Source organism: Gavia stellata, chromosome 5 (genome assembly GCF_030936135.1).
Source record: "Gavia stellata isolate bGavSte3 chromosome 5, bGavSte3.hap2, whole genome shotgun sequence".
In the NCBI taxonomy this organism is placed as follows: Eukaryota; Metazoa; Chordata; class Aves; order Gaviiformes; family Gaviidae; genus Gavia; species Gavia stellata.
Window position 1 is genome coordinate 8079015 of NC_082598.1, and position 24016 is coordinate 8103030.

A 24016-nucleotide genomic window follows, 5' to 3' on the forward strand; every position below is an offset into this window, starting at 1 on the left:
GCGCCTGCCCTCCAGGCCGGGCCGTGGCCTCCTTTGCCCCCAAAACCGCCTTTTTGAGCGATTCTTTGGAAATACGGCAAGCAGGTTCGTAAGCAGGGGCAGCGCCTGGTGGGCAGCTGTCGCTCCCCGCCGGGCTCCGGGCCCTCGCGGAGGCCGCTCGCCTCCCCGGGCTGGTGCTGCCCTGCCCCTGGGCTCAGCCCCTGCGGACAACAAGGGGTTAACACCACCCCCCCAAAGCGAGGCGCCTTCCCTTTAAGGCCTTCCCCGCCTTCCTCTATACGCGCTTCCGGCTGGTGTGACATCACGTGGACGTCACCGCGCGGAAGCGGAGGCGGGAGCTGCGCGCCCTTAAAGCGACAGCTGGGGGCGGGGCGGTGGGGCTGTGGTAGGCGCCGGGGGAGGGGGGTGAGGAAGGTACCACCCGCTGCAGGGCGGGGGGAGCAGCCCCCGAGGGGCGGGGCTGCCCCCCAGGGGCGGGCAATGGCGCCGCGAAGGCCCGGCGTCCTGACAGGGCTCCCCGGGCCTGAGGGGCTCGGCGGGGCGGCTGTGTCGCTCGGCGTCTCGCTGCCGGCAGAGATGGACCAGCGCCTCGCCGAGCTGGTGGAGGAGCTCACCACCTCGGGGGAGCCGCGGCTGGAGCCGGGCAGGATGAAGGAGCTGAAGAAAATCTGCAAGTACGGCCGCCGGAGCCGCCCCACCCGGGGCGGGAGCCGGGCCTCGCTGCCTCCCCGGAAAGCGGCGCTTCTCCGCGGGCAGGACCGCGGCGGAGGCTGCCCCGGGGGCCGTCCTGGGGCCTGCGGCTCGAGCTGGGCGCAGCTTGCTGCCAACACGGAGGCCGCTGGTTGAAAATTTAAAGTAAATTAAGAAAAAAGTTGTGTCTTCATGCGCTAAACCTCTTTTTTGATAACTCCCCCTCCTCTTTTTATTCCTTTCTCCTCTCTCAGGTCTTCAGAGGAACATATCAGCCATGTCTATCACCTGCTGATGACGCGGCTCAACGAGGAGCACGCCGAGATGCGCTTCTCGGCTTTCCAGATCGTGCAGGAGTTGTTCACCCGATCCCATCAATTCCGGACACTAATTATTTCCAACTTCCAAGAGTTCTTGGAGCTGACGGTGGGGATAGACCATGAGCAGCCTCTTCCCCCACCCAAAGAGGTGGCACAGAAACTGAGGAAAGCAGCCATTAAGTCAGTGCAAGAGTGGCATGAGAAATATGGAGAGGCCTACAAGAAGCTTTCTCTGGGCTACCACTTCTTGAAGCAGAACAAGAAGGTACTCTGCATTTTTACTTCCATGTGTTTTTTTAGGTGATGATCGCTAGGAGATGTTTAAAGCGAGGAAACCAATAAATATAGAAGAGAAGCTGTTGGAAACGACATTGTCTTTAGGAGACATGCTGTTGAGCATGGTCTTTGAAAAACAAACCCCAGACTTTCTGTTCATCTTGCGGTACTGTAAAGTTGAAAAAAACCCCAGGCTTGTACTCAGAGCTGGGCTCAACTAGCCTTTTCTCAGGGTGCCCACTGATGCCAACCTGAAGCCCCAAAGTCTAGCCGCATTAGGCGGGAGATAATGGTTACACCTTAAACTGAGGATGATCAGCTAGTAAGTTTTTCTATGAAAGTTTACAGTATTAAGTCTTCCTATGCCCGTTTAAACTAGCCTGATTTCCGTACGGAGCTGTCTGGTACAGTCACTGCACGACAGTGACAGTAAGTGTAGGTGCTAGGCCCTCTCAGCTGCTGTGTTACTGTGGGTCATACAAGAAGTTTTATTAAAGAGGCATTTCTTGTATGTAAACACTTGCTTTTAGATCTCCCTTCTAGGCTTCAAGTTATTAAGTTTTGAACATTCTTCTTTAGCATCTCTTGGGCGGTGCGAACAATGAAATTGGGAAGACTATTCTAGCATTCACACTACCTACAATGCTAGTATCAGGCTATCAATAAACATACTGATTCTCTTTCTCTTCCGAAAGACAAATGTTTAGTGTTCCTAACAGTAGATCAAAAACTTTTCTGATACGTGATGTATTTCTGTTGTTCTGGTTCCATACTAAGCTAATAGTGTACCCTACTTGTATTATTTATTGTACTGTGTTCTTTTTCTATACAATTTTTGGCATCTGATCACAAAAGGTGATTGTCTTTGAATTCTCCTTTATTGTCTTGTTTAAGAAAGAAAGAAAACTAAATGAAAGTGACAAGGAGAAATGCAAGACTGAGGTGGGGGAGCTGAACACATAATACAGTTTTACCAGGTTGAACATACGAGTGTATGACAAGTCTGCTGAAGTTTGGCACGTCTGTGTGTACTGCTGTGGTTAATGGCTGCTCCCCAGTCACAACTGGGTGATCACTTTTTGTATATTTGTGATACTCGGCTACCCAGCAAGGTTTGCCATACTATTTTCTAGAGCAGCTGAATTTGAGTACTTCTAGAAACATTAGTACCAATAGAAACAGTCTTACGTAGTTTGATAACTCTTGTACTTAAGGAGTTGAGACGAGCCAACTGACCTAACGGGCCTTTTGCCAATTTAATACTTGAAGTGTGAGAAACAACCAAAAGATTTGAGGAGGCATTTGTACTTTCTACTAGAAAAGTACATCTGCTGTTCTGTATTACAGATTTGGCACAGTAGTATAGGGCAACTTGAGAGGAGTGTTAGCTGTGTCTGTAGTTTGTGGTTGTTGTGGCTTGTTTTTGTTGGGTTTTTTATTATCACCAAAATCACCTTATAGACAGTTGGTCAGAAAATGACAACTGCTGTCGTTTTAGGATGTAAACCTGGAGAGCTACCCACTGTTTTAATGTTAGTAGGTCCATATTAGTAGGTACCAAGTAGGTACCTATATAAATGTTTGACTTCAAGAACAAATAATATTTCAGCATATCTGAAAATAATTGTTTTCCAACTCCTGTCTGAAAGTTTAAAAAAAGAAGAAAGGGGGGGAAAAAGATTTCAAGTATTTCAGAATGCTTGCATATTTAGGCAACTGAGTCATATTATAGTATCTTTGCATTTGAGGAATGCATGGATGGAATTATAGAGTGCACTGCAGTTACGGAGTGAACAGGATTTTGAGCAGCTCAATATAGAGTATCTTACTGCTGTATGCCAATATTTTCCCAAAAGTTGCGATAGTTGTCTAGGCCTGCTGCTTACACTCTTCAAATCAAGAACAGTTGTTAGCACCTCGTAACATTCAGTTCCATAATTACAGACCAGTGCTGAAAGGCTTCATATAGCTTGCACCAATACAGAGGCAGAACAACAACGCTGGTCTCGGTCCTTATCACCTAAATGAGGTTGGATGGGTTCTGACCAAGTCTGTGAGTTAGTGCAGACCCCAGGTAGCAAGTGAGTCCATGTGCACATCTGTAACTCAAGCCCTGAGTTATTCTGACCTTCTGTAAAGGGCAGTGTGCCCTGTTTTGGGCAACTCAAAGCTTTGTGCGTGCTGTAGACTTGGTTGGTGACAGATATCTAGTATGTGAGGTGTGCTCTCATTATCAGTGGCAAACCACGATGACTTGGCAGATCTTGTTAAGAGGAGCATCTGGATCAGTGCTGAAGTATGAAACAACACAGCAGAGCAGCACGTGGCTGGTCATCTTGGGACAGAGAACGGGAAAGAATGGGCAAATTACTCTACTGTAGGTATTCTGGTATGAGGCAGAAGTTGTGATTTAGGAAACTCTAGCTATCTCTCGTTTTCTGTGCAAGTCCAATCTGACTGCCTAGAAACAGTAGCTGTAGTTCCCGAGTGCTGTATCTTTGCTCCATTTTTGTGGATCCTCTTTGGGAGGATCCATTTCTCCTGCTACTGTGTGGAGAGCTATGTGAACTTGGTAGAAAAATCAGATCCTGAAAATGAAAAAAGCTCACCCTGGTGATCCACGTGCTGCTAAAGGTTGTGAAACAAACTCTTTTCCCTACCTTCCCTCTGCCCTCCCATTCCCCGGTAAAAAAATAGTTTGGTAAATGTGCCTTTCTTCCTAAACTGATGGAGGCTCTCCATGCCAGTTTCTGTGAAAGCTGAAGTATCCTTTTGCTTCTAGAGGCTTTTATATCAAAACCATTTGTCTTTAAAGTGTTTGCATAAATAATCCTTTTAAAAAAAAACCCTAAGGCCTATTGCACACTGTAAGGATTATTCAGCAGTAGGAACATTATATAGCAAGACACTTTACTTCAGCACGTGGTTAAACGCAAGTTCAAGCATATGGTTTTTAACTTCCATGGTGTTTAAAGGAGTTACTGACTTGCTTAGTGCTGAACAAATATGAAAAAGTTTCTGTAATTTTAAGACGAGAGACTGACCAAATTCTTGGTTGTGCAAAAAATATGCAAACTTCAATTGTAGGCTGTACTCCGTTTGCTTGACCCGTAGCTAGTAAGTCCATGTACGTATTACAGGAGAGATCTAGGATCTTCTCTTGTGTGCCTGCTGTAGAATGTCAGTATGTGGGAACTATTACTGTATGTTGACAAGCTTTATCATCTAGCAGTGGCAATAATGACAAAAATCCAATGGGTGCTTGTGGTATAGACATACCACCAGAGAGTCTGGGGACTCTATTGGCAGCAAAGTACGGGCTTGCTCAGCACTCAACATAATCTGTATTGAAGTTAATGAAAGTTATGTGGTAGTATTTCCTTTTGGTTGCTGTGTTTTCCTTTTTCAAAGGGGTTTCCTTATGCAATAAAACAATCAAGACTACTTTCCTTAAAACAGAAGTGAAAAATATTTACATTTTTAAGCCCTTCTAGGAACAAACTAAAAAAATCCCATTGCAAATATTTTAAGAGCCAGCATTTTGAATCATTCAGATCTATGTTTATATTTTAATCATGAAGAAGTAAAGTGAGATTGAATGATAACCTTTCCCTCAATCCCCAAATCCAACAAATGTAATTGTAAAATCCAAAATTTGGTCTTTTTTTAATGAATTTGAATGGCTTTTCTTCTACTTCCCTTGCTTACCAAGTTCTTCAGTAAGTGATATGTATTCTTGTGGTAGTAGTGCTTACAAATATTCCTAAATTTCCTTTACTAATAGTGGACCCAGTGTGATGTCTTAGTGTAATTTGAATACTTACCCTTCATAGTCTCTTCCTGCCCATTCCCGCAACCCCATGTCTCCAGTGCTGTGACAGAGGTCTCCCAAAGCCTAGTTTATTCCTGCAATTTAGATGCAGAAATCTAAGCATTTTGGTTTTATACCTTATGATTCTTTTCTGAAAGCCATTGATTCTCAGCAGTCCCTTATTAGTAGAAGTAAAAACTCCATTCAGAATTACTGTAGTTATTGATTCCAGGAGGAGAAGAGATAAAAGGAAGTACTGCTGAGCTTCTGACTGATCACTGATGTTAGGGGATTTTTCACTACAGATAAGGATCTGAGGAAATGGATTTTCTATCCATTTTTTACGAGGAATGTCATACTTTTACCTTCATTTCCTCCTTAGGTGGATTTTCAAGATGTGCATGCCAGAACCGTGGCTGAAAGGAGGAGGGAAGAGGAGAAGCAAAAACGATTGGATAGCATTTACAAAGAAAAAGCCAAAAGAGCTGAAAAAGAAATGGCAGGTGAGTTGCTTTGGTTCTTTTGGTGTTTGTTTTTTTGGTTCGTTTTTAAAGCAACCTTTTTTAAGGTTATATAAAACAAATTCTAAGAGAATAACTATCCAAATAGTGGTGGGAGTAGTACATTTCTTAGAGCTTGAGCCTCTGTCTCTCTCACCTAAAGAATATCAGGGGAAACAAGTGACAGTCCTGTGAGCTCAGGTAGTACGAAGAGATTAAAAAAAAAAGTTAGCAAGTAAAGGTCTGGTCTGTAATTCAGTAAAGTATGAATGCATAACCTCAAGCAAGCATATCACGAGACTTTTTGGAGCTAGTGGCTTAATTTCTGTGTCTATGACTGGGCACAGACTTCTCAATACCTTGTTGAGTGATGACCTTGGTTATATTGTATATACAGTCATGGTGTTCCAGAAGTGTAGGCAGTGGGCAGCACAGGTATCCTGGATGCGGTGTAGGATATCAATGAAAAGTATCACACTACTGCTACAAAATGTGTCTAACTGGGGGCTGAATCTCTAAGCAATATGTACGTAGCAAACATATTTCTATCATACAAAAGAGGAACAGAGATACTAAGTATATTACGTTGTAGTTACAAAGGGTTATTTAGTTAAATTACTTTGGTATACGTAATGCATGCATTTGTGTCTGCATTTATTCTGCATGTTGGAAATGTTTTCATGCATAAGGGTGGAATTTTAAAGAGATTTAACCTTCTTAGTCACCTTTATTGGTAGCATCTTTTTGAGCGATAGCATATATTCATGGCTACACCTACAAACAACTATAACATTCATGGCTGTAGAATGAATACCCACCAACATCACTAAGCATATCCTCATTGAACTTTGTTCTCCTTCAAATTCTATGAAGTATTGGTCATCTTTGCACAGTGAAATTTTGGAGAGGATAGGGAAAGGAGGAACACTGATTCTAAATTCCTTGCTCAGGAAATTCTAGATTTCCTGCTTAGGAAACGTATTGTCACTTGTAAAAGTTTCTGCAGTGAAGAGAGATGTGTATGGATAAATTATCACTGATTACTGGATAAATGGATTACCCCTTTGGCAGTTGCATTTGTTTTGTAAATCTGCGTCTGCTCTGGAGACATTAGCATTTTAGTGTTTAACAATATTCTAAACCAATTGTCTCGTGACAGAAATGTCTCAAGAGGTTGCTGACACACTGACAGAGATGGAAAACTGTTTCCGGCTTCTGATGCCAGATCCTTTCGACTTCACTGTGAATGACACGGAACTGGAACCCAACAAACAAATGACTGCTAATGAGGATAGACCTGCATCCCCCTTGTCCTCCCGGATGGAAGTTAACCAGTCCTATTTTGGATGCATGGATGATGAACAGCCATGCTGCAGCAAGGATGTTTTTTCTGCTTCTCAGTGTGTTAGAACTGATAAAGAGTTAGATGAGAAACAGGAGAAGCCTGAGCAAAAAGAATTAGATGGAGGCACATGCTCAGAAGTTCAATCAAATGTCCCTGCTCTTGATGATGATGATTACCAGACTTTTGTTAGGAACCATGGGCTTATTTCACATAAGTATACTCTAGACCTTGAAATCTCCACAGGTACCTGGAAAAATTTTTCACATATAGCTGGAGACAGTCTTTGTCTGAAGTGCTTTGTAGTTGGTTTTTGGGGTTTTTTCTATGACTTAAATGGTTGGGGTTCATGAACACTATTTTGGAGTTCTTTTCTATAACCATTCTTAGGTTTGAGTGTCCTTGTATGTTATTTACAGATTTTATTAATTACCTTCTAAGAGTGAACTTTTGTGTTGGTTGTTGTAACTGTATTGCAGCACTTCATAGTACCTGGGATAAGATGCATTTCCTGTGTTTAAACAAAAAAATTACAATCTGTTCACAGTATGTAACTTTATTTTCCATATGCTTCATGATTCGCCTCTTTCTTTCTCACTCTAGCTGGGGTATAAGCTACTAATTTAAAAAAATCTTAGAATTGGCTGTTTTGTAAACTTTTATCCTTGCTACTGACAACTTCCAAGAAGCAGTAAGTAGACTTTTGCTAGGAAGTCTTAAGGATTATGATTATACCTTTTTTATATAACTTTGCTAATATGAATTACCTCTAGAAAAATAAGGATGGTTTGTGTTTTGGTAGTCTAAGTGAAGTCTCTTACAAATACTGTCCTAACAGAATTTCATGTGCAAACAGCCAGTAAGACAGGTATCTACTTCTGTACTTGCAGACAACAGAATTGGAAATTTATCTGTGGGGCTTATGAATGGTGAAAAGTACCATTTTTACTTGAGTAGTGGCATACTTGGCTTCTTTAACAATCAAGCCCCTATTGCCATTGGGGCAGAGATTTTTTTTTTCCATATTGAACATGCAGAAACGTGTACAGTAAAGCCCAGTCCATTGATTGGAACTTAGGACAAAATGTAATATAAATAGTAAGATTGCACTTGTCTGTGGTTTCTTTAGTGATTCCTTAGTAGTGATGGCTTAACAACTCTTTCTGTCATCACTGGACTGAAAGCTTTTCCTCTTGATTTTTTTTTTTTTTTGAATTTGTGGATAATGGTAGAATAATTAAGACTGAACAGAGAAGCATTATGACGTTTGTAACTTTCCCTTAAGTGATCAAATATTTTAAAAGGTTCATGTCTACTTCTTCCACTTAGCTTCTTTAGCTCCTGTGGTGAAGATACTATAAACATCGTGCACTCTCTTTTTTTTTTTCCTCCTGTTTTGAGCAGATATAAAAGTACATGAGAATGAAGATAATACTGCCATAATAAACAATGCCATGGATGCTCACAAACTCCTCAAAAATAAGTTCTGGCCTTCTGTGCAGTCCTGGATTCAGGTGGGATAAAGAGACAATTTTTTCCTTTTTCATTATAAAAAGATGGAGAAGCAAGGACTGGGGTACAGTAAATCTTGAGGGACAGTGAGCAAAAAGGAAATTAAGGTTGAAGAAACATTGGTGCAAATAGAAATGATTTCTAGTTCAGTAGGCATGGACAAAAGGAGACTACAAGAGAGCTACATAACTTGTTTGATGGCTCGCAGCATTAGATATGCTAGCTACAGTCATACTTTTTTTAAGATGTACTAAAATGGGGCTTCCTTGCAAAGGTTTAAAGTAAAACACAGCTTGGTTTTGTCAGACATGTCTGTATCAGAAAAACAGTATGTCCTTTCTGTCAGTTGACATTACTGCTCAGGAGCCTCAGGCATGGAATTTGGCCTACAGAAGGGCACTCTCAGGAGGTGTTCATACCAGCTGTTCGTCCTTTGTTTGTCCTTAGTAGTTGCTGTTAACTTCTAGATAAGAAAAGAAGTTGCTTCACTAATTGTTAATGGTAAAATAAAGGAATTTGACAACGTTGTTTCATTAATGATGAAGGAAAACTGAAAATGGTTTTTGGCTCAGATGTCTAAAAGAAAAGAATAAGAATGTTGATTTCTTGCCTTGCAGTTATTTACCAGAGCAGGAATAAATGATGATCGGTTAAGATGTGCCATTGATCTCAAGAATAAACTGGAGACTGCTATGAAGAAATACAAGGAAATGAACATTTCCTTTAAAGAGAGAAAAAGAGCGGTGAGTTTCTTAATTCTTTTTTACTGGAGGGGACCATTAGTAAATGCTTAGCTTGTATACAAAAAATGCACTTTCTTTAAGCCTTAATCTGGCAAACTTTTCACCACAAGTTTTGTTGATAAGTACACTGATTCAGTTGGTTGTAGCTTCACTCAAGGAAGTTACACTGAACACCTGTAGAGGATGCCAGGGGCTTACTTATTGGACAAAACCATGTAAGGCAGCACTGTTGGTTAGGATAGGGAAGTGGTTAAGTTGAGATTTTATTTACTCTTAAGTTTCTTCATGTGGAACACTGTTACATCCTCAGCTTCCTTCCTGCATATTTCTCAGTAAACGCTGTATTACTCATGTTCTTTTACAACTTGCTAAACTATGCTGGTGTCTCACAAGTCAAGAAAATCGTGTCTCTGCTTTGGAGCATTTACTCTCTCCAGTGAGCATGTAATGTGATTGAGGATATCTTTAAAGTATTAGTTGTTATATAAAGCTTTAAAGTGTCGAAGTATTTCACAAAGATTAGCTACCTATGACAGTTTTTGTGAAATAGGTAAAACTTGTGAATAAATGGAGGCTGAAAGATCAAATATTTTATTCAGATCCAAAAAGGAGTCTATGGCTTGTTTATGTAGCTAAAAAGCAGAGCTGCATGATACTTATTTCTGTTGGTTGCAATCAAATGAAATTACTGTATAGCTTGACATGAAAGTAAGTGGTTTGGGTCAGGGCCCAGAGTAGTGTGGTTTATGACTGGACTGTAAGAATTTGATCTGGACATTATACCTTGAACTATATTGTGGTAGCCTCGTTTAGCCATGACTGAGTGGTGTGAACTTTGCTTTCATTGTGCAAATGAAGATTTATCAAGATTAATCTGGTTCATCACCTTAATACCTACTGATGTACCACACCAGTCAAAAATGCCAACTCTGAATGAAAAGTACTGAAAGACTGTCTTGTCAGAGGGTTTTTTTCTGCAGTGAAATATGTGTGCTACCTTTATGCAACCAGCTATGAAGGAATCCAGACATCTGCTGTCATTCCTGCCATTTGCTTGACAGGACTTCATTTGCTGCACCTCTGCATGGAATATTGGTTGCTATATTTCTTGCAAGATATAAAGGACATTCAGGCCTTGATTTTTGTGTGTGCGTGCATGCATGTGTATGTGTTTAAAATGGTATTGTTACCACTTCTGGAGATTGATCAATGCTATCTATATAAGGTTTGAAAGCTAATAAATTCCATTGGGGGGGGGGGGGGGGGCGGAGGAAAATACATAGCGGTGCTCACAAAGAATACATTCAAAATGAAGCAGTGTAGCTTCAGGTATTAACTTAAGCATTGAAAACAATATATATAATTATTCCTAGGGGTTTTCTCCAGTGAAAAATACCGAAATTCAGTGTTAGTGCTGAGTTACTTTAAATTTATCACCTGAATATAGAGAGCTTTGTACTGCAGAAGGAAACTGTATAAGTTATCTTTTATTCGTGTGTCAAATGACTTGGTTGAAACGTAAAAACACAGTAAAATGAGAGTCTGATAGAACAAAATAAACCGCATCTCTTAGAGGGTGATTATTAAATCCCCATCTGTCAAATATTTACATGTCACATAATGAAACGCCTACACACAGCTCCTCGTTAATTCAGCATTGCTGCTTGTTATGTATAGTTGCTTCTGTCTGTATGTCCTGTGTTATTAGAACTATAGTTCTTGCCATGCCAAAGTTTTGCTATTTTCTGTATCTTCAGATCCTAGAGAAGAAGTACTGATAGTCTGTCCTTCAAAGCACTGGCTCACAGCCATCCTGTCCCGACAGAGCTCGGTGCATTACGGATGTTACTTGTTAGCACATGGAGTCGGCGAGTGCTGTACCTGCTCATGTGTAGAGATGAGCACAGCTAGAAATGAAGGGGAGCATTTAGTAAGCAGAGAGAGAATGTAAATAACGTGTCTGAGTGCAGAGGGTCCCGTGTAAATTGTCTGGTTTGTAGTTGGTCTGTGACATCTCTACATTTGGATACGATAGCAGTTTTCCTGGCAACTACTGACTACAATCAGAGGTACCTATACTGTTAGCTGGAGAACGTAAAGGTGAATTGTTTGTGTACTTGCTCATTTCGAGTTTATTTATGATCCTGCACCACAGGCAAGCCTTACCTTCAGGGAGAAAGTGGTTTTATTTTTATCAGCAAATATCAAACAGAACGACAAGGACTTGGAAACTTCGCTGGGGACTTGAGCTTGCCCAGTCTCCTCAGACTTTCCGTTTTTACTTTGTGCTCATTATCTGTGCTTCTGTGGTCTCTAATATTCGTCCTTTTCATCTGTTCTATTTTGTGTTTTGTTTCTGTTCTGTCCAGGGATGGGGGGAGTAAAGGCTTTACCCATCCTCAAATTGAGATCAAGAAAACTGATAAAGGGAAAGGTTTAGTGAGAGACAGTGAAACTGGAGATTTGTCACTATGAACTCTACTATACCTCTCAATCCCACAGAGATTTAAATTGCCACTTAAAAGAGGGAAGGTCCTGGAGTCCCTTAGCATTGCCACATGTCATTGGTACTCTTGTTTAGCTGAGCAGTTATACATGCACATGGCTGAGATGCAAATAAGGCATATATATTTGGAGTAATTCTTGATGCTACAGTTCAATATGAGTATACCAGTAATGTAGCTGGATGTAAATTACATAAGGAGGAAGAAGTTGATGGTTACCTGGCCTGCCTTTACAGAAGAATCATTTGTTTGGTGCAGGAAGGTGTCTGCTTTTGGCATTCCTCACTATTACCTCCATGCTTTCCATTGTTTCTTGCTTCATTTTACAGATCATGGAGCACTACTCTGCCAGGCAGCATCCTTAGGCAATCACAGTATGTTGGAAAATTAGCATGAAATATTTTCTGTGAAGTTTTTTGCCTTTACCGAAAAATGTAAAAGCCCCACTGCTTTGCAAACTACAGGGGAACTTTCTGTAGGTTTATGGAACTTGTCTTATACAAAGTCACTTGAAGGAAAGCACAGAGCTTTATACAGTGAAACACTTTGACTTAAAATGGTTTATAGTGACATGAGATATAACCACCTCTTTCTTTTCTCCTCTGTGACTCAAACCGTCAGACAGCCTTAGTTATAAGGAGGGCTGTCATTTTTTCCGTAACACTTAAACCCTGCCAACACAAGTAGGCTATGGCACCGTTTGCTCTTACCTCTCAGGAGCTGTTAGAGGAGTGGGAAAAGAACAACAAAGTTTATCCTTTGACTGCCTAGAAACAAATCCCTTGCAGCAGATGTTATAAATGTTAACACATCCCAGCTGCCCAGACCATGCATTCCCTCTTCCCAGTGCTGTGCCCCCAGCAGATCAGAAGTCATCAAGACATTGCTTCCTGAGCTGTTATTTTTTCGAAGGGATGGGGGATGGACAAAAAATGACAGTCTTACTGTGTCGGTCAAAGGCGAATGAGTTTTTGTGTGCTTACACGAGTTAAGTTCCCTGTAGTTAAATACTTGTTTGGGGGTGTGAATTGGGTGTCTGATAGGAAAAGTATTTTGAGAGTATAAACAAGAGTTTTGAAATCCCATTTTTCTGTGAGTCTGAGTTTTAGCTGCATCTGGAGAGAGAGGGCAGAAGCTGTAAAAGGGCTTTTATTTCACAGTACCTGGATGCTGGGCTCTCCCTTTCTTTCTCTGGATGCCTGCTCAGGATAATCTGGGTGCCCAGCAGAGGGAGTGCACACTGCATGCTCGACGTTTTTCTCTACACCACCTTTACCCAAAGCCAACCATCACCTCAGTCTGTGTTTCCAGGTAAACTTACATCAACAGCAATACACCAGAGACCCTTCGAGTTAATTCTTGACTCTATTTAAATGAATTATTATAGAAGTACAATTGTAGTTATTGGCTGAGATTGGTATTTAAATAGAAATTCCTGTTTCCAGAGGTTTAATTCTTTTGTAGGAATAACTTGCTTATGGCTGAAATGTTCCTTTAAAAATAATTTTTCCTGATTAGAAATAGTTTCATTTGTTAATGTCTTTCCTCGTTTCTTAAAATACTGTATTTTTTTCATCTTTAATGTCTGATTAGCAGCTGATTAGATGCAAATGATCTCGCAATTTTAAAAGTTATGAGAGGACAAGTGTGTACTGTATTTTAAATCATGCACGCTACCTTTCACTTACATAATTTCCATAAAGGTTATCCATTAGGATAATATTTGAGGTTCTTACATTATTAATAGAAATGTAGTTCATTAGCTGTATTTCGTACACTGAGAGTATATTTGTCTCTTATTTAATTACCTTTGGGAAGCCATAAAAACGTTTACAACTCAGGCTGGCTAAAACTTGGCTAGTAGGCCATACGATGGGAGAAACATCCTGCTCATTTGTCTGTCAGCAGAATCATCGTTTAACAGGCCTATTACACTTTGAATTTTTAATTTCAATTTATATTAACAACCAGGGATATATAGTTTTTCATTAACTGTCTTCATTACTTTTTGTTTCACCTTTACTTATCTTCTGTCAAATCTAAGCATGCGCTTGGATCTTGATTTATTCATGTACTTAATTTTATCCATGTGAAACATCTGGTTGAATTCAATAATGCCATTAATAATTACATTTGGAGAAGGCTGTCCTTGTGTTGTCCAGAACGTGATCTGATCCCCAGACCTCACTGCAATACAAGTCAGATTTTTTCTGAAAAAATAATGTCAGAAAATTGTTACAAATTATATTTACAAGTTAAATATTTGCTGTTCATAATTTAGTCTTAAAGTATTTTAATGTACATAAAAAGATTAAAATTTTAATTTGTAATAAATTAAGCCAAGAGCTCTACCAATTACTTGTCTGCAAGACTATTGCTGATTCTTCTTTTCCCTATCTTTAAGTATGGCTTGGCATTTTATCAATGCTAATGAGTTATTTCTACCTAATAATTTTGTAGCTTTATAACCAGCCCTTTTTTAAGTCTGTCTTTTAGTTAAGTTAGTGCCAGCTTTAAAAAAAAAAAAAGTCACACTTGAATTTTAGATCAAAAGCAAAGGCTGTATTGTTTTTTCTTTCTGTAGCCCTAGAGAGAATCTAATCCAGCTGACTGCTTTCTGCTTTCAACAGCTTCTTGTCCTCTCACATCCTCATTTTTTTTCCTCTTTCTTCATTTTAGAGAAGTTGTTTCAGGGGGGTAAGTAATTGTCCTTAGTGATCCCTTACCATGCCTGAACCCACATCTGCTAAAACTTGCTCAGACCAAGGAGCAAGAGAGAGACCTTTGTAAAAGAAGTCTTTTCCTCAGGTGATGCTTTTAAATTGCACACAAACAAAAACCCTAACTCTTAACGAAGTTGCCCTTTTCAAAACCAGAAGCATTTAATGTTGAGATTTGAATAGTAACTTGATGTTGATTGTTAGTATGCTTTCTAAAACTTAAGAGAAACATAGAAATAATTGATAATTAAATCGGCATTACACCTAAAGATGGCCTTTATCAGACTGTATACATCATTAGCATGTAATGTGTTCAGAATAAATAAAGTTTAATAACATTTGTATGGTCAAAGTAGTAGCCCAGGCAACATCTTAATTTTTTTTTTGTCTAGCTAATATTTATCAAAAACGCCAGGTCAACTGTAACTGTAAAGGTAAACACAAAATTAAGTAAGTGATACAGATGCTTATGCTTCCTCTTCCCTCCTCCCCCATTTTAACTGTCATATGATAATTATTTCTATCTGTGAAATGTCTCTTTCATAATCACTTTTCTGCTAAAAGAGCTTTTCAGGTTTTTGAAGTCTTATCAGGATGTAGGACTGATATGAAACAAAACATCGTAAAAGTAACCCTCAAACCAGTAGTCTCTTGTTAAAGTGTCTAATCAGCTAGTGTGATGTTTTGGGTTGGTTTTTTCTTTTCTAGTGCTGACTGTTGCTGTGGTATATTTTATGCTTTGCGCTGGCTACGCAGCCTGCTGCTGTTACAAAGTTATTAAAAATATCTTGTTATGCACATCTAGCCATGAATTCTTAAAGTTGTCACTGTGACGACCTCTGATCCCTATCTGATTCGCAGGTCGCACAATGCAATTTGGAGCTCTTCTAATAGAGTGTAAAATAAAGTAGGCTGTCTCTATCATCAAGTTAACCCTTATGTTAAGTCTTTAAGTTTTTCAGGCCGAAGGGTCATCTCCCTTGATTCATCTATGAATACTGAGCAGTGTACTCTGTAGGTAGTAGAGATAAATTTCCTTCCTGCTTTTTATCCATCTTACCTCACAAGGGGAAACAGTACATTGAAGTGAATTGGATGTGTTTGTGAGGTTCAGTAAGGGTACATTGCTAAATGCGTATTTATAAAAATGGAAAAGGAAGAAAATTTTCAGGCTTGGAACACATACTAATGCATTTACATTTAGTTAATTTAAATTTAGTTAACATTAAAGTAAATATATTCATACCTAATGATATCTTTGTGCTTAAAATCCGCAATCAGGAATATACGTAATGTTATGTGTGTCTTGTGTAGGATATTTTGTTGACTTGTTGCCTGTAATATATTAGGTTTGTTTGGGATGTATATGTATCTGTTAAAAATACAGCATCTGAAATAATTTTTAACAAATGTGTAGTTCAGGTTCATTCATAAATGTGATCACTGAAGCAAGCTATAATTTACTTAGTGATTTTACAGTGTATATGCGTGCAGACTATATCATGAGACAGGGGCTTATATACATTGGTGGATACAAAGTTTTAGTAGCATGAGTTTGATCTGATCTAAGCGATAGGTGATCATCAATTGCAGTAGGACTTTTTTGCACAAATGAGTGCTAATGGGAATCTTGTGATTTTCATCTAAAATGTGATAAAACATTTCCTAAAATTTCATAAAGAAAATGACTAGTAATGAGAATTTTTCCCCCTCAGCTCTAAAATTTAGCTTTTATCATGTATACACCTCTGAATCATAAAGAAATGAAATAATTCAAAATACTGCCTAAGATATTTCAAAGGGTCATAGGAATACTGTTCATCATCTCATAGATAACTTGGACTAGCTGAAAAGCGCTGGAAAACCTAAAGACTTCTCTGTGGAGGGAGAAAGAAAGACGTGTTTGTGGTTGATCTTTGAGTTATCAGACCACAAAACAACTTTTTGGTCCAGCAATGGATATAGCCAGTCCTGGACCTCACTACAGCCTTAAACAATGGCTTTAAACAATTTCATCTGGACTGGTGTGGAGGGAACACTGTGTAGAGGAAAATGGTTAGTGCAGAAAGAAGGGAGGGGTAGTTCAAGTATAATGGCTGTTCAGGGTAACGCTTGTAACCTTGACGGTGGCTATACGACAGCTGCTTTCTTCTTTAGTGACAAAAATGAGTGTTTTCTTACTGCTTTTAGGAATGGAAAACATCTCAGGAACTCTGCTCTGGGTACGTTCCTGTCTAAGCACGGACTCTAAATGTAGATTCTCATCACTTGGCTTGTAGCTTTGCTGGCTTCATCACACCTCAGTCTTCAAACCTGCAAACCTTTCCTTTTATGTTAAGATGAATGAAAAACTAGGTAGGCACTTTACAGAGTTACCTTATTCACAATTATCCATGAGTTAAGAAGAAACCAAGTGTGGTTTTCAAGGCACAGGTAATGTGTGCAACGTTATTATATACTTGCTTCTTCTCTTGTTAAAATGATTTAATCCATTCTAAAATTCTTGAAACATTAAAAATGAAATTCTACCAGGTAAACCCACTTCTTAGCAGGCAGGTTTTTTGTACAGGTTGCTGTTGTACTACTTTTGGGAGCTGACCAGGGAAGCAGCTTGTATATTTTGGTGGTGATTTTATGATTAGCTTAAAGATTGACCTAAATGCAGACTGCAGTTGGAAGGGCCAGTCATGTCTCTGTTTCCTCCTCTGATGATTCTCAGTGCCTCCCTTGCACCAGCAGTAGAGCTTCTGTTGTGGCAGGGACCTGAACTGGCTGGAACCTAATCCAGAGAAGATTTCTGTAGCAGCATTAAGCCCAGATTGTGAGACTGTCCCTTTCAGTAACTGAATAAACTCAGGCAATGCAGATCCGATTATGACAGTCAATCTTTACTTAATCAGAGGACTCAAATTGATGGAGTGATATATGATTAGCTTATCTCCCAGTGTGAATGAAAAATTGGATGGAAAAAAACATGCCAGAGAATACTGCTAAAATATATTCTCTTTTTACTGTGTAATAAAATGTAGTGCCTGAAGTTTGTACAGTAACTGCATGGGAGAAGTACATTCCTGCACTTCTAAAAGTGAGATGCAACCTTTATTTTTGTGTAAATATTACACAAAAACATTTAAGGGACTAACACACACTACAGTCACTTTTGATGATACAGATTAAATACAGGTATCAAATGTAGGTGGTCAGCATAAATTTTGTAGGAGTCATCATTATTTTTTTTTTATACTGGGGAACTTTATTAGCATTGATAGTGAAAGGTAGCAGACTTCTGTTTTAGCTCTCTGGGATACATGGAAAGGAAAGGTGGTGTTAGACTTGGAGATGTTCAGTAGTTGAAGTAAAACTGTTACACCTCCCCTGAATGTGGGATTATGCAAGAGAACTTTGCTTTTGTGATGTACTTTCTTAAGGCTTAAGAATATTCATGCAACCAAGTACTGTTGATCTTGGTGGATGGTAGGAGCCCAAGTAGTGAGGGGTGAAATACATCTGAGGATACAGCTTGAGTGGTTACTGCTAAAGAAGTACTAAACTTGCTTTGCAATATCTTCCTGAGATAATATTTATGTTAAATGCATCAGTTTTCCAGACTACCTTTATTTGCTGTGTTCTCTGAAACCATGAACACTGATAGTCCATTGGGTATACTGGACATACTAATTGCCAACCATACTACCACCCAATGGTAGTCCATTGGGTATACTGGACATACTAATTTCATCTGAACAATGATTCATTAAGATCCAAGGTGTTTCATGAACTGTCTTGTGCCTACTGGTCTTTTTGAGTAAAATTTTGCTGCTTTTTATTAAAATCCCTCCTAAGCTTATCTGGGACCTTGAGCCTTCTAGGGTCCAGAGATGTGGTACCTGGTAACACAGAGTGATACAGGTTTTGTGCAATGCACCTCACCACTGTTAACCTCCCAATGTACATATCCAAGCTCTGTTTATCACTGGGTGGGATGGAGAGGGATTTCGCACGAGTCTTGAGTAAACCTCAAGCTTGCACCTCCAGGGCTGTGACAGTACTCATGGACATTGCTCTTGTACATTGCTTTAAAGAGAAACTGCTTCATTGGGTAGTTTATATTGCTAAAGCAATTTGGAGCGAGGTACGTTGGTTCTCCAGCATTGTACTTGGGTTCCAGCCCGCCAGTTAGCCTTTTAAGCATTTCTACTACTTTTTGGAAATTATGAAATAGTGTGAAAAGTGCATTCCTAAATAAAAGTCAGACTGGCCAAGTAGCCTATGTGCTGTTCAGCAACTCCAAGTAGAATGAACGGTGATACTTTTACTGGTAAACATAAAATGTGATTTGCCTGGACCACATATCTAAGTTGCAGTCATCTAGGTTTGAATTTGTGCTCAAATCATGGAGCAAAGGGGAGGGAGTGTGTGTAGGAGGTCCTGATAAATACAGCTCTTTTAGTAGTTTGTTTTCCTTGTGTTGCACATGGTTCTGAAATCTGTTAAAATGCCAGTAGTTATTTCCTTTTCATCCTGTATTGGATAATATAAAGGATGGAGAAGGAGGAACTTGTAAAAGTCCTTACATGTAAGCTACACTCTTTGACTATTCACTTTCTATTACCGGCACTGAAGAAATTATTTCTACCCAGTCAGCGTTGGCTTACGTAGAATATCCCCAAATATCCTTTAAGATGACTGAAGCATGTTTTGTGTTGCAGTCGAATAAAAAATGTGTTTGCTTAAGGTTGCCCCTTTAACTAGGTTCTATGGCGATAAATATTCTGGTTCCCTAACCAAAATCTTATGCCTCTAGGAAAATATTTCGTTGGCTTTGAGTAGATGCACATGAGATATTGGCATGGTGGAATAATTTGCAAGATCTTCCAGTGAGGGTATTAGCATATAAATAGCAGATGCAATGACGACCATCACAGCTGAGTACATTTAATTTTTAGTTTATAAGATAGAATGGGTTTTTAAATGCATAGCCATCAAGCCTGCTGAAAGACAAATGAAGTTTAGAGCTCACTTGTCTGAGGATGCCTTACATCATTTTTTTTTAAAAAGGGAAACAGACACGCATAAAACTGAACAAAAGTGATTTCTTGGGTGAAAAGTAATTGAGATTGCAAACCAAGTTAATTAGACCATGCAAAATTTATTTAATGGTCCCAGCTGTAGTTTGCGAGTGGTGTTTTAGTAAGTGGATATGACTTCTTCATGTGCTATCTTTTCTCTTCCTTCTTTTTTCTAAAATAATTAGTAAATGCTGTACATCTAGTCCTATAAACTGATTGCATTGTATATTTCAGTCATTTTATTGCTTGCTTTAATTATGATTGCAGAGGCTCTGGTTTTTAAATCCTCCTAACAGAATGTAGCAATCAATTTGTATAAAACTGGGAAAAAGACCAAAGGTTTTTCTTTACATCTTCCCAAGTGTTGTGTGGTGGGTGGAGGGGTTTTTTTACATTTATTACTGGTTGGGATGGATGAGCAAGGCATTTAACTGGAGCTGCAGTTACACTGAGCTACACTAACAGCTAGAGGCTCTTGGAGTGTTGACTCCAAAGTAAAAGATGCAATTGTATTTCTACTGGCATCCAATATGTGTTTTCAGTATTTTTAATAAGATGGAGCCTGATAAGGAAACATCTGGTTTTTTTAATGAGCTAGGGAGTAAATGGTTTGATTGCATTTGTATAGCTGGAGAAGTCAGCGCTATTTTAAGTTTTTAATGAAAACTAGGAGAATTGGGGAGGCATTGTTGTAACTCTGATTACAATGAAAATAATGCATGTATATTTTCTGCATATTTCTTTTTTTTTTACTGTATTCTCATATGCAAATAAGTTCAGCCCAAGAATCTGGAAATTGTCTAGCTAAATCTTATTTCCTCTCACCGTGAGATATCTAGTCAGGAATACTACCATGTTAAAAATAAACAAACAAAAAAAACCCCAACCCCACATAGTTTTGCAAAAGCATGATTCGTTTAGATAAATGAATAAATAAATAAATGTCAGGATTATAGAGCAGGTTAACACTGAGTGGAGAAACTTTCCTTCTCCATGCAACTTGAGGAGCAGTGACAGTGCAAGGAGCCTCTGATGTCTGGGAATCTGGTCTCCCTTCAGATGGACCATCCTCTAGCGACAGAGAGAAGGTAGTTCACCCTTCGTCTCCGATAAGACTGCCAAACTGTGTTTAGTGACTTTCCTCATATCACCTGATAATTAGAATGGATTTGAGAACAGGACCTTTTTTTCCGCGTTCTTTGACAGGTTATCGAGAAACAAGCAGTTGCGTGACTACTTATCTTAGAGGTATTTAATTCTGTACACTACAAGAAAAGCTTTACGTTGTAGTATTTATCACTTGAGCTTATACTTTACTTCCCTTCAGATACGGCACACTAGAAATGGCATATTGCTTGTTTTTATCATAGTCTCGTTTTTCTTGCTTGCAAGTACATAACCACTCATTCCTACAGGATTGTAATTTACTAATTCTGCCACTCAAAGTGTTGTCTTAAATATTTATTTCTTCTGATTTAATTGTGTATTGTTGATTACTTTTTTTTTTAAATTGACTGAAAAAGCTTACCTATAGTGGAAAAGTAGATAATAGGTGGCTGAATTTTCATACTGTGCCTGTAGAGCTTGCTTTGGAGCTTTCTTCATGTTTGAAAAGTGGAATTAAAAAAATAATATACTTTTCTGACTAATAATGTTGCCCATGAGCTTTCCTCCTTTTTGTAGAAAGGCAATGGAACAAAACAGCACAAGTGGGATGGTTCTGATGAAGTACCACTGGAATGAACTAAATTGATATATAAGTACCCACTACTACTGTGCAACTTCTTGAATTTCCACCAGTGATTACTTTATTTTAAAGTAAAAATAACTTATTTATCTTGTTAAGGATTATATCAAAATAAAGACTTTATGTCTCTTTGAAGAGAAAAGGGGCTTAATACCTGATAGTTAGCTAAGCAGTTAATTTTTTTTACAGGAAGTCTAAATTTAATAGAAGACCCTAGCGAAATTCAAGGGTGTGAACAATAAGCATAATATTTTATGAAAATGACCCCCATATTTAAAATCTGGCATTATATGTTATGCATTGTAGCACCAAGTCCACATCTACCTTTTAGAAAATTAAAACACATAAATTCTGTTTAGTGTTTGATATGCGCTGCACTAGCTGAAAGCCATAATGCCCCTAAAACCTTGGGTTGCTTTTCACCTTTCATAAATTCCTGGGTAGATTCTATACAAAAAATAATTTTCAGCTCCGTGGCTCATTGTTATTCAAACTTGATTGATCGTCGTCATTTACTCAGTGAGGAAGTTAAGTGCTCCTGTCATTTCCGAAGAGTATAATTGGGACGTTTCACAGGTCAGCGGTAGTGACAGGTTTCCCTTTTGATTAGTGTTAGACTGATAACAAAAATTACAGTTTCCTATGATTAATGTTTTCTATAGTACTTGAATGCACAGTTCATGGATTGTACCTAAACAAAGTGAATTTGCATCTGATTATGCCTTTTCTCCATCAGGCTTTTCACGTGCTTTAAAGTTTTAGACCATGCAGGTAATACAGCAAAGTTGCTTCTAATGCAGTTTTCAAGTTGAGGATTAGTGAAGCCCGCTTAGTTTTAGTATATTAATGTACAGAGAGCTACGTGCCTCCAGAGGCACATGAACAAAATAGGAGAAATTTCAATTAAAGATAGTACTCTTCTGAATTCTTTCTAGTCCTCTCAGATATGCCATGCATGTGAGTACTTGTATTATACCCACTGATATTTTAGGTATAATCTGGTGATTTAAGTTAAATGATCAGTCTGAACTGAGTTTTCTTTCTCTTACTCGTTTGACATTATTTCTCAATTCCTTAAACCTGTTGCTGTTTATTTGTTTACAGACTACTTCTGAGTAAAAACTGTGGAAATACACTGAATTTACTTTGCCTGTTTTATAAAGTGACAGTTAGTCAGCTTTTACATTATGGCACAAAGTTGTAGACTAAGATCATCCATGGCAAGTTTTAGTTTGGTAAAATCTTTTTAATAGTTAAACGAGAAAGGGAAACTGAGTATGGAAAGTATAATGTTGCCCTCCTTCAAGCTAGAGAAATAAGAGTGGGTGTGATTTCCAAACTTAATTAAATCGCCCGTAACAGATAAAAAAAAAGGATGACACAACCAGCAGAATTTTGAAACCAAAATACAAACAAACTAACTTCTCTTCGATCTCTAGCCCTCTTCTGTTGTGCAGAGTACAAAACCTGATGATGTTTTTCTTTCTAAAGGCCATCGGGAAGGTCTTCAAAAGTTGCAGTTTAACACAGATGTTCTTCTTTCATGTCTAGTGCCTTTGAGTTTGTGATTAGTGGTAGAATATTTGACCTTTTCTTTGCATTAGAACTCTATTTTGGTTTCTGCTGCAGAGGTCAGGTTCAGCATGCCTCTGTCTTGGCCGTGCCCGGTAGGGCCTGAATTGCTTCTTTCTTTTAGATGAGGGGAAAAAATTATTGCAGTGAGAAACAAAAAGTAAACTAGGGTGCAGGATCCTCCAGCATAGCCTGAAGGTTGGCACCTCTGGAGGTTGTGATAATTGGGCTGAAGAGGTGATGTGGTGGTTGTTACCTGTCTTTGGTAGCAGGGTACTTTCAAACATGATTATGCTGGGACTTCACTTTAAAATGAAGACTAATTAGATGTTCTCCTGGTAAGAATGTGGTAGTAAATCTACTCTGTTCTTCAGGACAATAAATATTTTTTCTTTTTTTTTTTACTGGAACTGCAGCTTTCTTAAATCAAAGTTTTTTTTTTTTTAATGAAGGGAAGAATCATACTTCTAACTTGCACCATCCATTCGTTATATGTTAAAGTGTATCAATACATGTATTAACATCAATTAATGTTCTTTATTAGAAATTTGTTCAGTTGAGCTTACAAGTAATACTAACCAAAAAAGATGCTGATTTTTTTTAATTTATTATTTACTTTAAATTTTTAATTACATTCAATAAACCAAGATTGGTTTCTAGGTTTTTTTGGCTTCAGAGTATATGTATGATTTGAAGGAACTCAGCTGTGCAGCTGTGACACACGATTAGAGTGGTGAATTAAATTGGGAAAATTCTGCTGCAGGCAAAACCTGCAGCATCCTCCGGTGCTTTTAACAATGAGTAGTTGATATGAATATCAACGTAAGTCAGGTGCCCTAAGAGAAGTAAAGAACATGGCTGAAAATAATAAAAAAGATGCCATTCCTTATCTATTGCTTTGGCTTCCTGTAGTGAAGTTGAAAAAAGTGATAGCCTGTGGTAAGGCTGGTTTAGTGGATACCCCTTATTATGTCCTAGGCTTGTAAAAGTGCATGGCAAACAAATAGTGTGCTAATTATGTTGTTAAGAATTAGGTGACTCCCAAGGTGGGCAAAGGAAATAAAGCATAAAACCTCCATCATTGCTGCCTTTTTAGGGTAGCGCTGGCATTTGCTATTTTGAAGTTCTAATAGTACAGGCCATGTCTGAGGTGGCACAGATACTTTTAGCTTATGTGTAGTATAGAAGAAAGATTCATTTTCAGGTATGG

At 38.8% G+C, this 24016-nt stretch overlaps 1 protein-coding gene across 1 annotated transcript in view; it reads left to right on the top strand.

Annotated features, from left to right (window-relative positions):
- Positions 1 to 576: 576 nt before the first annotated feature.
- UVSSA (UV stimulated scaffold protein A) overlaps positions 577 to 24016 on the top strand; it is a 58623-nt gene continuing 35183 nt past the window's right edge. Inside the window, exons 1-6 of the mRNA XM_059817615.1 lie at positions 577 to 674; positions 945 to 1275; positions 5480 to 5600; positions 6757 to 7185; positions 8344 to 8453; positions 9069 to 9194. Of these exons, the coding sequence (XP_059673598.1) occupies positions 577 to 674; positions 945 to 1275; positions 5480 to 5600; positions 6757 to 7185; positions 8344 to 8453; positions 9069 to 9194 (1215 nt within the window). The remainder of the gene's footprint in view (positions 675 to 944; positions 1276 to 5479; positions 5601 to 6756; positions 7186 to 8343; positions 8454 to 9068; positions 9195 to 24016) is intronic.